Source organism: Euprymna scolopes, chromosome 16 (genome assembly GCF_053919585.1).
Source record: "Euprymna scolopes isolate OS-2025 chromosome 16, ASM5391958v1, whole genome shotgun sequence".
Classification (NCBI taxonomy): domain Eukaryota; kingdom Metazoa; phylum Mollusca; class Cephalopoda; order Sepiida; family Sepiolidae; genus Euprymna; species Euprymna scolopes.
The window spans coordinates 40701091-40719517 of record NC_136497.1 but is presented as its reverse complement, the minus strand read 5'-3'; the positions used below and the strand labels follow the sequence as shown (position 1 = coordinate 40719517).

The window sequence follows — 18427 nt, the reverse complement described above, 5'->3', positions numbered from 1 at the left end:
ACAAGAGTGAGTATCTCTCTCTATCTCTCATATATATATATAATATATATATATATATATGTGTGACCTTTTACCTTGGAAAATGGTGTAATACATCCCTATGTGGGGGTCTATCATTGTGTCAGGTTTGATCATGACCGATCCAGTGTTTTGGGCTGTAGGAGAGTTGTACACACACAAACGCTACTACTTTATATATGTATATATAGAAGCCTACTATAATGACAAGTGTTTCTTTTTCGCTAAAATAGAACTGTTAAGGAGGGAGTATAAAATAATAAAAACAACTATATCCGAAAACGTTTACTTAACTTGAAGTAGCCTGATAAATGATTAAACCACACAACAGAAACTCTTTTTTGATAAAGAAAAGATTAAGAGGATCTGTAGTTTGATTGAATCTTTATGCATAGTGTATAGATAGGTTTGAAGCTTAGAAAGCTGTAACAATGTAAGGTTATAGACAAAACAATTTGAAAGAATGTTGGTAAGAAATGAGACAATACCTACAATTGGCCAATACATAACGCACATAAATTTGGTTTTCTCTGAGGCTATAAATGAATGACACATACATATATTCGACATGGGCATACTTTGAAAAGGGTATTTTAACCTCAAAATATTAGAAAAACGTTGACACTATAAAAAGAATTCATTGAAGATTGAAAAAAGAAAATTATTACATTAAATATTTTGTCTTTTGTTTTTCACACCAGTATTCTTTCAATTTATTTGGTGCTCAGACAATTACGTTGAATTGTCACAGCCCAAATCTATTTTAAAAAATATTTTGTCAAAATAACTAAAATAAACAATATATGAAAAATTGAAGGAAATTTAACTATATTTATCCATTTTTATACTCTAAACTAGATAAGTTTGTAATAGTTAGTGAGATGCTTTTAAGCAATGTCTGATTATAAAATACTTCAAAGTAATCATCAGTGTACAGCTGTGATAAAAAAAAAAAGAGCTTCGTTATAGTTTTAGGAATTTTAAAATTTTGCAGTTTTTTTTTTTTTTTTTTTTTTTTTTTTTTTACATTTACAAGTTTACGAGAGATAAAAAAAAAAAAATGTATCAAAATTTTTATTTTAGGTATGTGTGCTTGCCGTGCAGAACTTCCCAAGTTATATGGAAAGGTGATTGTGCTCGGGTGTGGAGATACAGCCATGGACTGTGCCACATCTGCCTTAAGGTGTGGAGCCAGACGTGTTTTCATTATATTCCGAAGAGGATTTAATAACTTCAGAGCTGTACCAGAAGAGGTACGTGCACTGTTTTATTTCCTCTTTATTTCTACATCCATCCACTCTTCTAACTTCTTTCTATTCTTACTACCAACATTATCCTGGAATAATTTCAATTCGAAAGATTGGATCAATTTTTTTTTTTTTCTCAAGACATTATTTTTTTTTAACTATTTTTTTAGTTTTCCAATGAACCAGAAGAATACCCGTTCCAGAATTTAGCAAAATTTACCAAAACAGAACAGTTTTGCAATACTTTTATCTTCCATTACAAAGGTCAAAATCTAGTTAAAATGTTAATAAAATTTATTTTTAGAATCCTTGCTTTAATTTTGATCAAAATCTATCATTTTCACTTTAGAAAATGTCTAAAATTTCAAAACTTAAGATTAAGGGGTCTTAAGAATAAATTTAAATTCAAGGACTCTTGCTTAATGAATATGGATCAAATTCAATTAAAATCTGAAATATCTGAATTTTCAAATGGGAGATTGTGTCCTATTCTACCAACTAAATATCCTTTAAAATTCTTCCAACTAAACTGAAATTTGAGGAATTAACTGATGTTTAATACAGTAAAACTCCTTTAATTTGAACATCCTCTAAACCTGGACTTTCTCTAAACTTGAACTGTCTTTTCATTGAAATTGTATTAGCATATTTGATGCAGAGTGGCAGTAAAACTGTTTACATTGTTTAGTCAGATATTGTGCAGAAATGTTTATATTGTTATTATGTAATTAATGTAGTTTAGCTATTGATAATTAATTTATATTAACTGTAAAAAATTTTTTCGGATTGCTGTATTTAAAATAGTGTAAACCAACCCATCACAATGGTTTGCAACTCTAAAAGAAAACAAGTGACACTGATTTTACTTGAAAAATGTCAAATTATAAAAAAATTAGATGCTGGAAAATAGCATTATATTGAGAGGATTATAAGATTGGAAGAAGTACACTGTTTTACATCAAAAAGAAAAAGGAGGAAATATTGAAGGCTGCTCCTTTCTCTCCAAATAAAAGACATGTCAAAAAAGGCCTCTTCGCAGACCAAAGCAAGTTGAATTCGATCGAATATTGTATGAGTAGTTTGTATCAAAATGGAATGAAGGTGTAGCAATATCTGGGCCCATGTTAATTGCTAAAGCAAAATCTCTTAAGGAAGAGTTGAATATCGCAGAAGATATGAAATTCAGTGAAGGCTGGCTTAGGAGCTTTAAGAGTAGACATGGTATAAAACAATTAACAATGTCAGGTGAACAACGGTCTGCTGATACACATGCAGCATCAAATTATTGTGACAAATTCAAGACGGTAATTGCTGATTATGGTTTAACAGCAGAGGATGTTTACAACGCTGATGAAAGTGATGTAAAGTGGAAGTGTTTACCTACAAAAACATTAGCTGGATCCGAGGAGCAGAAAATAAAAGGATCCAAATTAAATAAAGATAGACTAACAGTGATGGTATGCGCTAATGCTTCTGGAACTCCTAAACTTCTTGTCATCGGCAAATCAAAGTGTCCCCGAGCATTGAAAGGAGTTTCACCTTTGCCAGTATCCTATTATTTTTCACAAAATGGATGGATGAATCAAGTTTAAAAAGTGGTTTTTGCAAGAATTTGTGCCAGTTGTCCAGAGGCGTTTTCTTGAATTAGGAGAACCTGATTCAAAGTGCTTGCTTGATTGTAGAGCACATCCTCCTGAGTCAGAACTAGTGTCATCTTGCGGGAATGTTTTTGTGTGCTACTTACCACCTAATGTGACTTCTCTCATCCAACCTATGGATCAAAGGATTATTTGGAACTTCAAATGTTTCTACAGAAATGATTTCATGATGAATATGATAAATAGTACCGTGAGTATTAAGCGATTTTCAGCCCCATTTTACTATCAAAGATGCCATATTTTCTCTCACAAGTGCATGGAATCAAGTTCGAGCAAGCACATTAACAAAAGCATGGGGTAAATTATGCCCAGCGCCAAAGGCTTCTGAACTAAAAGAATCAAAGAATACATCTGGTCTAGACAAAATTCTTGAAACCAAACGGTTACCGACCAACCACAGTTAAATCACTTAATGCAAATGATGTTGAAATGTGGGTACAACAAAATGAGGAAACTACTGATCAATATCCTGAAGGCAGTAATGGTGATGAAAATAGTGACAGCTCCCATTCTCTTGACCCTAATGTAAATAACCAAGAAGACTTTGAAGCAATATCATGGGATGATGCAGAAAAGTCTATGGATACGGTTATAAAATTTCTAGAAAAAAATCCTTACTTTAGTAACCACTATGTTTTGCAAGCAATGTCACTCTGCAGAGATATAATCATGAAGAAGCTACAGAACCAAGAAATTGTAGGTTTTCGTGATTGCTTATCGAATACAATGGCAGCGCTCAAGAGCTCAATCAATGAAAATAGAAACTGCAATGAGACTCATTTAATGAATAAATAAAAAAAAACTGTATTTTACATAAACACATGATTTCTGTAGATGATAACTTAGGTAATAAATAGCTAACAAGTAAGAGTAGATTTAATTTATTTTCAATGTTTTTGTTCCTAGTAATAATATTTAACAATTCTTACTTGCAATATATTGTAAACTCAACTTAATATATACTTGAAGTATCATATAGAAATGAATTTCATTTACTATTTCTTAATTCTTAGAAAATTAAAGTTAACTACAGCACATTTTTTTATCACAAAACTTGAACAGCATCCTCTAATTTGAATGAACCGGATGTTCAAATTAAGGGAGTAATACTGTACTTATTGTTAAAATTTAACAGAAATTTGAGTTATCTGAATTATCATAAAGTGTTTCAAACATATGTATCACTTTTGCATAAACCTTAGCTAAATATAACCCACATTAATTATTCTTGTACTCAGCAGCTGTGTTCCAAAATTCATAAAAATTAGTTAATTAGTTTAGGAGTAAATCCCATACATAGAAATATCAAGGTGACAAGAAAGTCCTTGTGGTTTTAACTTTTAAATTCAGATGAATATAACTTAGCTCAAAAAATAATTTATTGATCAAAATAAGCACCATCAGAATCAACAAATTTTTACCAATGCAAAACAAGTGTATTTATGCCAGTAATGTAAGAATCTTGTCTTCTGGTGATGAAGTCAATTAAGGCATTTTTGATATCGCTTATGTTTTTGAAGCATTTCTGATGCAGTAAGTTGTCGAGATGCTTGAAAGTAGTAGTCGATAGGTGAGAGGTCTGGAGAGTATGGCGGATTAGGCAGTTTCATAGCCCAATTCATTCAACTTTTGCAGGATCGGTTTTGTAATGTGCAGTCGGGGATTGTCGCTGAGAAGAATTGGGCATTTTCTGTTGATTAATGCTGGTTGTTGTCAGTTTCTAATGCATTTCATCTCTTTGTTGACAGTACTTCTCTGGTTTCGCCTGCATTAAAAAAACTAAGGTATGGGACTGGTTGCAGACTACCAAACAGTCCGCATGAACTTCTTTTGGTGCAACTCTTGCTTCAGGAAGTGTTGTGGAGTTTCATTGGTGTCTAACCACTAAACTGAGCATCACCGGTTGTTGTAAAGAACCAACTTTTCGTTGCAAGTCACAACCCAGTCGAGAACAGAGTTCTTGTTGCATAAAGGAAGGGAAGATGACACTTAATAACAGTTTTTTTTTTTGTTTTTTGTTTTTTTTGTTGTCACTCAATTTGTGAGGCACCTATTTATCAAGTTTGTCTTTCCAATCTCTCAAGTGGTTGGAAATCATTGTATATGTTATGTCTAATTTAGAAGCAAATTCTCTAATGGTTGTACATGGATTGGCTTCAACTAAGGCTCCTAATTGATAGTTGTTAACATCCGATGGCCGACCATTATGCTCATCTTCGTCAAGACTCACCACAAAATTTCTTAAACCACCATTGTGCAGTGCGTTCAGTAGTAGTTCCTGGGCCAAACTCTTTGTTGATATTGCAAGCTGTTTCAGCAGCTTTTTGGCTTAGCTTGAATGGAAATAAGAAAAGTGTGCGAATTGGGTTGTTTTCTTTTGTTTTTGTTTTTTTCATTTTGTCTTCAACGTTATGAAAACGATTGTAATTTAAATGTTTTGTTTTAAAGCGATTGTAATTTAAATGCTTAGATAAAGCAAGAAACGCTCTTTAATATGATATATAAGATAAAGGTATTATAATAAAAACTTATTTGAAAATACATCGTTTGAAATCAAAATTAAAAATTCCGCAAGAACCTTTTTGTCAACCTAATATATAAACATATACACATTCCAAACTTTTATATGTATAGATAAATATATAAAATGTTTTCTATATATTGAAGTATGTTAATACTGGGTTCCCCAAACCTCTTTTCTGGCGATAAGGTTTTAATTTTTAAAAATATTTAGATCATTGATATTGGATAACTGGAGCACTATATCAAAAAAGAAAAAATCCTAGTGAGATTTGAACCCTCAAAGATGGCATAAATATTGGGACTGAATGCAAATACTTATCCACAATATTTTGTCTTTATAGCCTATAATTCGGTGTACATATACAGAAATAAATGTTTATATTATTGGCTATATATGTGCATACATATTCCTGCATTGTTTCTTTAAAGAGACATGTCTTCAGGCCATGGTGTCAACTTGTGACCAAACTAGAGAGAATTAAATTCTTTGTATACAAAAAGCTTTTATCCTGTTTAAACTAAAGAGAAAACAGCAAAGAAACTGTGGGGGTAAGATGAAAAAAGGGAATCGGGGAGGGAGGTGAAAAGGATTTGCGGGTCAGTTATAAGTTATAACATGCTTTTAATTTCTATTGAAGATAAACACTCGAGTTGATTTACATCTAGGAAACTAAAACTGTACAACGATTTTTTATTTATTTATATATAGCAAAAATGGTAGTTAGTAAAAACCTGAAGAGTGTGCTCATTATTATTGTAGAGGAAATATATATATATATATATATTTTATTAACATTTTATCTGCTTAGTTACAAATGTTTCGATTACCGAATCGTATCAACAATCCGATAATTTCATCAGACTTTACTGATAAAATTATCGGATTGTTGATACGATTCGGTAATCGAAACATGTGTAACTAAGCAGATAAAACCGTAATAAAAATATATATATATATATATATATATATATATATATATATATATATATATATATATGAGAGAGGTGTGTCTGTCCATCTGTCTTTTAGACTATGGACCATGACATATACTCTGAATGGTCACCTACCATGTGTTGTTTTTAATTAATAACCTTTGTTAGGTTAATTAATAAACCTTAGTTAATTGTGAAGTAAATAAAGTGAGCATACCCTTTGTTCTTTAAATAATGTCATGGAAGGTATCGATGATGACAAAGAAATAAATGAATTAACAACATAATATTTTATCAACACACAAGAGACGCAAAGAAATGCATCTATTTATTTTTTACATCTGTACACAAAAAAGGTGTAGACCAAAGAGGAAAAACAAAAACAATCAAAGGAAGATGACATAGTCCCTAATTTAAAGTTCTGTCATTAGTTAACAGACGAAGGGAGGCAACTGCTGTGTCCATATGACTAGCAAATAATGGTCAAAGGGGGAGAACTCTTCAATACCCATGAACATTGTTATGCATATATACCAATTCAGTTATTATACAGATATGAATTTTTCTTTATAGATGGAAGCTGCTAAGCAAGAAAAATGCGAGTTCATGCCTTTTATGAACCCAAAGGAAGTGATTGAGAAAAATGATCGTATTTACGCGATGAAATTTAACCGAACTGAAGTGGATATAGATGGTAAAATGACTGAAGATCCAGACCAAGAAATCACCATCAAAGCAGATTTCATTATTTCAGCTTTCGGATCCGTACTTTCAGACAAAAAAGGTGAGAAATGTTTTATATCAGGGCCGACTATCGAAATCACATTTATTATGAGTGGAAGGAGCTTTGAGAAATGTCAAGCCATGGTTGACCATAGTCATTTGAGTTAAAATTATTATAGAAGGAAACGGTTAGGTCACAACTAACAAAGTCTCTGTTCTTTATGGTCATCTGAATAATCTTGTAACTAAACGTCTTAAGAACTACTTTTTTGTTGAGTTCCTACATTAATATTCTACATTGTTCGTAGGCACATTGATGCAAATTTCAATCACAGATGAAATCTGATGACAACACCTGCAATATGTGAGTAAGCAAATAAAATCAGGAAAATGATCATGGAAAACCCGAATGCTATCAGAAACTATTTGCTTCTTTTTTTTAAGTATATTGGAATTGGTATTAAGTTAACCAATTTTTCAGTAATTGGTATAATTTGACATTTAGTTGGTAAATCAATACTTTTTTTATAGCAAAATTAATGGTTTTAAGTTGTTAATCAATTCAAATATATTGCATCAAAATTGCAAAATGGTTAAAAAGTTCCCACAAAAAGCAAAATGTTTTTATTTCTTCAATATGCTTTATTATTGTCAATCAATAATATAGACTCGAGTATATTTATCCTTAATCAAATATAAACAAAATACTTGAATATGAGTGTGTCTATTTGCAAAATTCATGCCAGTGTCATCCATGATCTTGACCTTGTTCAAAAAAGATTGATTAAAACTGATTTAAAATGATTTCTTATAAAAAATATTACATTCTATGTTGGATGAGTAGCAATTCCTTCCGCATTCAATTGTAGGAATGACAAAGATGGTCAGATGAATGATGAACATATATAATCCGACAGTGAAATCAAGTCAGAGCATTTTGCTGAATTAAATGATTATATACAGTAGCATCCAAAAGTTAAGGAATGGTCGATGACTTTTTTTGAATGGCTTCAAACTTTATGAAAAAGGAAAAAAAAAAAAAAAATTGGTGAATTTTCCAATGAAAATTAATTAAATTAAATAAAAATATTTCTTTTTATTTTTGATTTTGAATACATATTAGTTTTTTTACATAGAAATAAATTTCATTAAATTACAGGTGTCCAAAAGTTAAGGAACGCGGAAAATTAATACAACTTAACTTAATAAAATGTTGACTCCAAATATTCAAAAAATCTATCCATACAAAAAAAAACAGCTTACTTGACCATTATGATGAAAAAAGTCCATAGGAGAGATTGCTAAAATATTGAAAAGGTGTAAAAGCGTTGTTTTTTGGGGTTATTGAAAATAGAAAAAAAAGATTTACCATTGATTGAAGAGAAAAATCTGGCTGACCCCGAATAACAACAAAGAGAGAGTCACTATCATCTCATTTTGATCGCTTTAAAACTACAGCTTCGATATCCCAGGATTTTACATCCAAAACTGGACAAAAAATTCCCAACAAACGATCTCACAAAGATTAAACAAAGTTGGATTATTTTCAAGAAGTCCATGCTCAGAGCCTTTAATTTCTCTTAAAAATAAAAAGGTCAGGTTGTTATTCACTGAAAAACATTTGTTTTGGGAAGAAAAAAAATGGGAAAACGTTCATTTTAGTGATGAATCTAAATTCAATCTTTTCGAATCAGACAAAAGACCACATCTCCGAAGAAAAAAATGGAGAAAGACTGTCCCTTAAGTGCGTTAAAAGTACAATAAAATTTTGAGGAGACAGTATAATGGAATGGGCCATTAAGGAAATGGCCTCCTTGTGAGTATTCACGGAAAAGTTAATGCCCGAATGTACAGAGAATTGATTAGAGAACATGTGGTTCCTAATCTTTTTGATTCTGATATCTTTATGCAAGACAACGCACCATGCCATAAAGTAAAAAATAGTTTTAGAAGAGCTAAATAGATCCAATATTTGCATTATGGATTGACCAGCTCAGAGCCCCAACCTGAATCCAATTGAAAATGTTTAGAAAATTATTGGTGATAAGATCACAGAAAAAAAAAAAAACCCTCAAATCTTGATGATTTATTAGGAATGTTTAAAAAAATCCTGGAATAATATATCACCTATAACATGTAAACGATTGGTTCTGTCTTGCAGCAAAAGATGCCATAGTGTGATAGAAAACAAGGCGCTTTTCACTAAAGGATTCTTTATATTTCGTTAATAATTCCTCCCCCCCCCCCTCCTTAATTTTTGAATGCCTGTAATTTAATTAAATTTATTTATATGTAGAAAAACTGTATTCAAAATGAAAAATAAAAAAAAATTATTTTTTATATAACTACCATTACTCAGCATTGAAAAATTCACCAAAAAGTTTGTTTTTTTTGTTTTTTTTTTTTTTTCCATAAAGTTAGAAGTCATTTAAAAAAAAATGATCAACCATTCCTTAACTTTGGACGCTACTGTATAGCTTAAAAAAAAAAAAAAACTCCCTTCTGGATTCCTGCTTTCCCAACTGTACTGACATGCAGAACAACTTCAAGTGTAATATGGACAGACATCTTGCTGCTCAACTCTCTATGTAGTATCTCTGCAACTTATGTCCCCGATAGTAGCCCCCTATGTCAAAGTGGCACTGTGCCTTGTTTGGGATGAAGATGGATTTTAAAAACAAATAGAACTAAAAAGTAAAAAATAAGGACTTTTACTTTCTTAGAAACGCTTGTATGTATCTTGACTTTTTGAAACAGATAATGTTATAAATTTAGTTATCTCAACATTTTTGGATTAAATATTAATCCCTAACTACATCTAACAGATATAATACTTAGTTTGATGTACCTTATCATAAGAAAGGTCTATACAAAATTTCAGTTAGATAGACCCAGTAGTCTCAGAGAAACAGACGAATAGACCGACAAATTTAACTATAATAATGCTGTATCCCCAACATCGAACATATCTTTATCATATTAGGAATTGCTTCATGATAACAATGAAAACATGTAAAATAATTTCATAATATTTGAATATTTGTATACAAAAGGGTATAGTAGTTTTCTTTAAGCATTGATTGCAGATTCATATGTATTTAAATATTCCATGTTTAATATTTTACTGAACCTTATGTTTTCTGCAAACCTAGTATCCATGTTGAGATCTTGTGTTTTGGCCTTTACTGATATTCTTATTTGTTATTTATGCATACATTCACAATTTAGATGAATGTCCTTACTCATATAGAAATAAAAAAATGTGCATATAGAAAACTATCTACAAAAAAATATCAGTAAAAAAGGCTGAAACAATTAAATGCTTGTATAGTAAATAAAACTCGACCTTTTTTAGATGAGCATAAAAATATCTGTTCCCAGTAAAGGGATATATTATAAAAGTATATATAAAGTGTTATAATGAGATATGTTTTATGTATCAATTTTCAGTATTTACTTCAACAATGCTCAACAGATGAATTATGGAAGATTCTGTATAGCTTAATTGACATATGGATGTATATGCACATATACACACTATCTGAACATACCTGACATTGCCCAGAAGTGGTGTCATTTTATTTTTATTTACCAACTCAAATGGAAAATACAATTAATATTTTAATTTGAATTCTGAAAATATTATATAAAAAAACTAATGAAATAAAAACTTGGTAAACTTTAAATCTATCATCTGCATTTAATTTTGTAAGCGTATCAATTGCTTAAAGGATGTCACACTGATGTTGGTCATTTTGCTCCCCTTACACATGCACACACGCATAAACATTCAAAAGGAACAAAATAAACAAAAAATTTTTCATTATTTAACTTGTAAGTCAAAACTTATATAACTTTAATTTAAGTGACAGAAATAAGAACTAACCTTTAATGTTTACTGTTAAAAATAGGTATGAAAAGTCAAGTCAAGGATGCAAAATTTTCGACTTCGATTATAGTCACATTTTCTTGCATAAGTGTTGATCATGTATGTCTGTTTAAAATTGAGTATTCTGTATCGAGTTGTAATCTGTTGATTTATCAGTTGAGTATATCAGCGTTCCCTCTGTTATTCTATATTTTTATTATATATTTTTTTTACTACAACTTAGAGATTGAATGTTAAGTTTTCATTAGTTCTTGTATTTGTCTAAATGTCCTTGAAAGAAGATGGGTTTGTTGGAGTGTTTTTAAATGCAGATATGGAGCAGTTTGATTTTGCTACTGGTGTAAAATTCCTTTCTCTTGGTGCATTGTATGCTGTAGATGTATATTTATTGTTGAAATGAGATAATTGTTGTGCAAGAGCTGTCGTATTTTTGTAAGGCATCCACACAGTGAGAGCCAAGAATGTCGCAATTGATTATATAGGACTCTTTCTTTGGGTCATATTTATTATATCACTAGCAGTTCAGCCAGACTTTGCTTGGGCCTATGTACTGTTCATAACTTTATGTACATATATATATATATATATATATACACATATATATATATTAAAAAGTTTTACTTGTGTCCAGGTAACCTACATCTAAAATTTCAACTATTTAGACCTAAAATTGGCAGAGGAGCTTTGTAGAGTCCGCAAAGATCAACTCTTTAAAGTTGGACCCCTTGGGAGCCAAATTTTCGGCAAAAACCAATTAAAAAAGCTTGCCTTATTTCTGAATATACATTATGTAAAATTTCAAATGTTAAGAGCAAAAATTAGCTGAGTAATTTGGTAGAGACCGCAGAGATCTAATTTGTTTAACTTTGACCCCTTAAAAGTTATTGTTTTTGGTTCAAATCAAATTAAAAAGTTTGATCCATGTCCAAGTAATCTACATCTAAAATTTCAAGTGTTTAGACCCAAAATTGGCGGAGGAGTTTGGTAGAGTTTTCAAATGTCAAATCATTGAACTTTAAGCCGTTGACAAATTTCTGGCTGAAAACCAATTAAAAAGATTTTTTCAAATCTCAGTACCTCTTTCTTCAGTCTGTAGACTGAAAATTGACAGAGTAGTTTGGTAGGGAAATACACACACACACACACATACAATTTCACTTTTATAGATGTATAGATTGAAGTCTGTTAACTTTACAAAGCAAGAGGGTTACTATTTTTTAAAACTTTTTATATACTTCCTAGACCGTAATATCTACGATTTGTGAATGGACGTCATCACTACATTTGTTGTGATCGACTTTTATAAAATTCCCTCTATTCTGTCCTTTCACGTATTCGTTGGTCTTTTTCATATAAATAAAGCGAAACTAATCCAAGCAAGTCGAATCGTCTGGCCTTCATGGTCAACATATCTTGAAGGCAATCAGCTTTGATCAATGTCGTAGAAACTCTTCATATCAAACAATTGCTATTCATTTCGAAGCTCCCCTTTTTGGGGGTGTTAGTTTTCCCAAACATTATGGGGAAACAGAAACCGGCCTGCAGCCAACTTTCATTTCTGCGCCTGCATGAACTCATTTCTGCAAGTCAACTTTTTAATCGTTAAATTTAAATGCTTTTCACTTCCTCTCACCTCGTAGCGTAGCAGTAAGATCTCAGCTTTTCTTTCACTTTCTTTTCCGCCTTCGCATCACGGGTTCCAGCCTGCCTGCCTACTACCACTTCATATTTTTATTTTTTTTCCAAATACCCGGGCAATGTTGGGTAATGTTGGGCAACCCCGATAGTTCTTAATATATCCAAATTTGGCACATAGTGGGACAGCTGATTTATCATAGTCGAATACATCTATGCTGGTAGCTTTCATATAGAATGGTGAGGTTTTTACCTTTAGTTATTTTGGAGTTAGTTCTAGAAGTGAAAGGGATTAGTTCATGCTGAACTGTTTCTATTCATGTTTTTTTTTTTTTTTTTTAAACATTGTATAGATTTTAATGGCCTATTAAGATTTTAGGATGAGTACATCATCTATGTATCTTATAAGGACACAATAGTAGTATGTGTTGAGCACTCAATGTTCAATTTTGATGCATATAAAAAAATGTGAAAGAAAAATATATTCAAACATTGTACTTTCAGTTCAAAGTGCATTGGAGCCTTTAGAGTTGCATCGTTGGGGACTTCCTGTTGTTGATACGAAAACAATGGCATCAAGCGTTGAAGGAGTATTTTGTGGCGGAGACATTTCCGGAAATGCAGAAACTTCTGTTGAGGCAACAAATGATGGCAAACAAGCTTCTTGGCACATGCACAAATATTTACAGGTAAAACAAAACATCTTCAAACTATTTGGAAAAAATTGTTTCATACAAATAATTAACCCTTAGTCAGGAATCTCAAACTCAGATATCAGAAGGACATTGCATGATGAGGGAGAGATACAGTTGACTAAAACTCTCCAACATCACCAGGGTTATTACCAATGGAAGGGGGTGTAAGCCCACTGGTAGAAATAAATTTTATTGTATGCAAATTATTTCATGGTGGGAACGACAGTGTTCTTCTTTCCTGGAGAGAAACTAGGATAGGTTTTGGCTGAGATCAAGGTGTAATTTCTGTTCAAATATTACACTATATATTCTTTCCTCGGTTGGTGAATGAACATCTTTCTAGATGGAAGCAATTTTATTTTTTGTCTCGATCCAGATTAATCTTTTTTGGAGAGCTGGAATTTCACTTACATTAAAAATCAATTTCATGTCTACCACTGCATTTGTGGGGAGGGAAATAAATCGGGACTACCTATTTTCACTTGGTTTGCAGAGCAATTACAGTATTTACGTAATTTTTGGAATTGGACACCTTTGTTCCATAACAGGTTCATACATAAAATTTTGAAAGATTTTTCTGTATTTTTGTTTTGAAAGTAGATTTAATTCTAGAAAAGCGCCAAACTTTACCATTTATTTTCCACATTACAAATGACTTCATACTGCCTCAACAGAATTTATACATATTGTTTAAACTTTTTTCAGTCTCTCCATGGGTTTTCTGTGCCAGAAAAACCGTGTCTTCCGAAATTCTTCACCCCGATAGACACTGTAGATGTCAGTGTTGAGATGTGTGGTATAAAATTTGAAAATCCTTTTGGACTAGCCAGCGCCACAAACTGTACCAGTGCCTCAATGATTCGAAGGGCTTTTGAAATGGGCTGGAGTTTTGCTCTTACCAAAACTTTTGTGCTTGATAAGGTAAGTCTTAAATTCAATTAAAAAAGTTTTTTTTGTGTGTGTGTGTTTCTTTCATTATAATGGTTACATGCAAAGTGTTCTATTTAAATTTGATATTATTTTCCAAAATATGAAACCTACTTTTTGTGAAGCAATTTCATGGGTAATATTAATATTATTTCTCTCTCTCGTGTGTGTGTGTATGTATATATATATATATATATATATATATATAATTTTTTTTTTTTAATACCTACAGTCACCAGTTTCTTCCTTTCGGAATTATCGGTGCAAGGCGTTACAATTACAGCTGGTCAGGAGATTCAAACCCAACTCTAAACCATCTCTAACCTCATTAGCAAGGAACAAACTGCTTGGCCAACGTTAACCATGATGAGATATAGTTAAAATTAACCTTTATATTAATTGTAAATGTCATTGAAGAAGGCTGAGAGTGATCACGTGATTTTAACATTGCAATCTGCACATTTGAGCTTAAGTGACAGACTTATTTCATTTCAATGTAAAGTGCTCAACAATAAGAACATAGTTCTTAAAGGAGCAAACATAATAATTATTATAATTATTTTTAATATCTACAGACACAAGTGTTTCATCCTTTTGGGAATCATCAGTGTAGGAAGTCATGATTACCGCTGGTTGGGAGAGTCAAACCCAGCCACAAAGCCATATATATATATATATATATATATATATATATATATATATATATATATATATAATTTATTTTTTTATTTTTTATTTATTTATATTAGAAAGAGATAAAGTCAAATTAAAGGATAAAGCAATTTAAATGGAATGCAATAAAACAGGCATGTAAGGATTGATATTTTCTAAATTTATTCAGGCTTTTTCACGATACATGATACAAGGAACCAGTGTGCGTGTGTATATATACAGTAGCGTCCAAAAATTAAAGGAATGGTCGATGATTGTTTTTTTTTGTTTTTGTTTTTTTTTAATGACTTCTAACTTTATCTATGAAAAAGGAAAAAAACAAAAATTTGAATTTTCCAATGTGTAATAATGGTAGTTAAATAAAATATAGTTTTTTTTATTTTGAATACACATATTAGTTTTTTTACATATAAATAAATGTAATTAAATTACAGGCTTCCAAAAGCTAAGGAATGGGGGAAATTATTAATGAAAAAATAAAGAATCCTTTCAATATTTAGTGAAAAGCTCCTTGTTTTCAATCAAACTATGGCATCTTTTGCTGCAAGACAGAACCAATCGTTTACATGTTATAGGTGAAATATTATTCCAAGATTTTTTTTTTTAAACATTCCCATAAATCATCAAGATTGGGGGGGTTCTGTGATCTTATTACCAATAATTTTCCAAACATTTTCAATTGGATTCAGGTTGGGGCTCTGAGCTGGCCAATCCATAACGCAAATATTGGATCTATTTAGCTCTTCTAAAACTATTTTTTGCTTTATGGCATGGTGTGTCGTTTTGCATAAGAAATCAGAATCAAAAAGATTAGGAACCACATGTTCTCTAATCAATTCTCTGTGTATTCGGGCATTAACTTTTCCATGAATCCTCACAAGAGGGCCAGTTCCTTTAGAAGATATAATGCCCCATACCACTATACTGCCCCCCCCTCAAAATTTTATTGTACTTTTACGCGCTTAGGGGACAGTCTTTCTCCATTTTGTTCTTCAGACATGTGGTCTTTTGTCTGATTCGAAAAGATTGAATTTAGATTCATCACTAAAATAGTCTTTTATTTTTTTCCTTCTCAAAACAAATGTTTTTCAACAAATAACAATCTGGCCTTTTTATTTTTAATAGAAATTAAAGGCTTTGAGCATGAACTTCTTGAAAATAATCAAACTTCATTTAATCTTCATGAGATCATTTGTTGGGAAATTTTTTTGTCCAGTTTCAGATGTAAAATCCCGGGATATCGAAGCCACAGTTTTAAAGCGATCAGAATGAGATGATAAAATTATTTTTCTATCCTGCTTCTTAGTTGTTATTCGAGGTTGGCCAGAGTTTTTTCTTTTCAGTAAATGGTAAACCTTTTTTTTCTATTTTCAATAACCCAAAAAACAAGGCTTTTACACCTTTTCAATATTTTAGCAATCTCCCCTATTGACTTTTTTTTATCATAATGGTCGCAAATAAGCTGTTAATCTTGTATAGATAGCTTTTTTCTCATATTTGGAGTCGACATTTTGTTAAGTTGTTATTTAAATTGCTTGAGTTGTATTAATTTTCCATGTTCCTTAACTTTTGGACACCTGTAATATAATTAAATTTATTTATATGTAAAAAATTAATATGTATTCAAAATCAAAAATAAAAAAAGTATTTTTTTATTTAACTACCATTAATAAACATTGAAAAATTACACAAAATCTTTTTTTTTCCTTTTTCATAGATAAAGTTAGAAGCCATTAAAAAAAAAAAGAATGATCGACCACTCCTTTACTATTGGATGCTACTGTGTGTGTATATATATATATATAATAAATATATATATATATATATATATATATATATATATCATGAATAGTAGGACCTAGTGTTTAAAATATACACTAGTTCACCACCTTGTAAATGCTATGCTTTTTTCTCACCAACAGTATAGATTTAGGCAAGCCTATTCTACTGCATATATTATAACCATCATCTCTGAATGTATATACCTTGCACTGGATAAGACAGGGAAAGCATGGGCTGTAACCTTTGATACATTCTAAGCTTTTAACAAGATCTGGTATGCTTCTCATGAAAATTACAAAGGTCATTCCAAAACAAATACTTCCTATTTTTTTAACTCAAAGTTCAAGAACTTTAATGACAGGAGTGATACCATTAAAACAAGCCACCTTTTGTGCTCCAGAATTTATTTTTCTACATGGTCACCGCTATTTTTAATTAACTTTTGCCAGCGATGAATGAAAATCTTGATGCCTCTGTCTAAAAAGTGCATGCTGTGGTGGTCAATTATGGTATTAATGTCGAAGAAATTCCGTCCACTTAATGTGTCCTTTAGAGGTGCAAACAAATGGAAGTCTGTCAAGGCAGGATTATACTGTGGGTTAGACAGCACTGTCCAGCCAAACTTTGACGCACATTCTGTGGTCTTCAAACTTGTGTGTGGCCTAACATTCCATCAAATGGAATGTTTCCCTTTGATGTGGACTTACAAGGCCAATCCAGCTTTGTCAACATTTTGATGTAATGGTCAGAGTTGATGGTCAACTTTGGTTCCAAGAAATCCAGGAGGAAAACTCGCTTTCTGTCCCCGAAGACTGTGCACATCACTTTGTCTGCAGATGTCTGCATTATTAAGTTTGCTGGAGAGCATGAGTAGTGCCATTCCATTGGCTGCCGTTTGGATTTTGGGCTCATAGTGACATCCACAGTTCGCCCATGTATTGGAGTATTATTGTATCTCTGTGCCCATTTTACAAGTATTTTAATGCAATGTGCTCTGAACTTGTAGTACTTCTGCCTCCTCAAAGTGTATACTTCTGACTAACCCAACAAGTAGCAAAATTTCACACCTTCTCTGGGGTCTCTAGAGGTTGGAAATATACTAACACAAAAAAACTAACGTAAGGCAAATGAACGATGTTAAATGTAAAAATCGGAAAACGAAAACAGAAAAACGAACATTAAAACTGCTTTAAAAAACACGTGAAAAATGGCTTAAATAAGCCTGGTTCGATATTAAAATTTTAAAAATCGGTGGGTACCCGAGTATTTTTTGGGTGTCGGTGGGGGGTGTTAATGAAAACCTAAGAATAAGCGAAGTAAAAAAAAAAAAAAACCCAGAAAAACGAACGTTACGTGAAAAATAACTTAAATAACCCTGCTTCAATATTAAAATTAAAAAAAAAAAAAAAAAAAGACATCTCACACCACGATTCAAACCCAAAACGTTTAGATAATGAACCAACGCTCTAACCAACTGAGCTAACACGACGTACATGAAATTGTGTCAGTTTTTCAAGTATTTAAACTAAATCAGGTCATGACGTCCTCTGACGCATGCGTAGAACCGATCTCGTCATGAGAGGACGGTTTTTGTTGACCCCACCCCTGTAGAAAAGTGTTGATTTCAGGGTGAAAAAATTAACGTTTTTGGCCAATTTTTCGATATTTGTCTGGCGAAGGATGGGGCTTTCATATGAGACAGTTTGAATTTTTGTTCAGTCTGTG

At 31.6% G+C, this 18427-nt stretch overlaps 1 protein-coding gene across 1 annotated transcript in view; it reads left to right on the top strand.

Annotated features, from left to right (window-relative positions):
• LOC145295922 (dihydropyrimidine dehydrogenase [NADP(+)]-like) overlaps nucleotides 1-18427 on the top strand; it is a 119581-nt gene that overhangs the window by 75925 nt on the left and 25229 nt on the right. Inside the window, exons 10-13 of the mRNA XM_080141737.1 lie at nucleotides 1102-1271; nucleotides 6953-7163; nucleotides 13131-13315; nucleotides 14027-14242. Coding sequence (XP_079997863.1) covers nucleotides 1102-1271; nucleotides 6953-7163; nucleotides 13131-13315; nucleotides 14027-14242 — 782 coding nt within the window. The remainder of the gene's footprint in view (nucleotides 1-1101; nucleotides 1272-6952; nucleotides 7164-13130; nucleotides 13316-14026; nucleotides 14243-18427) is intronic.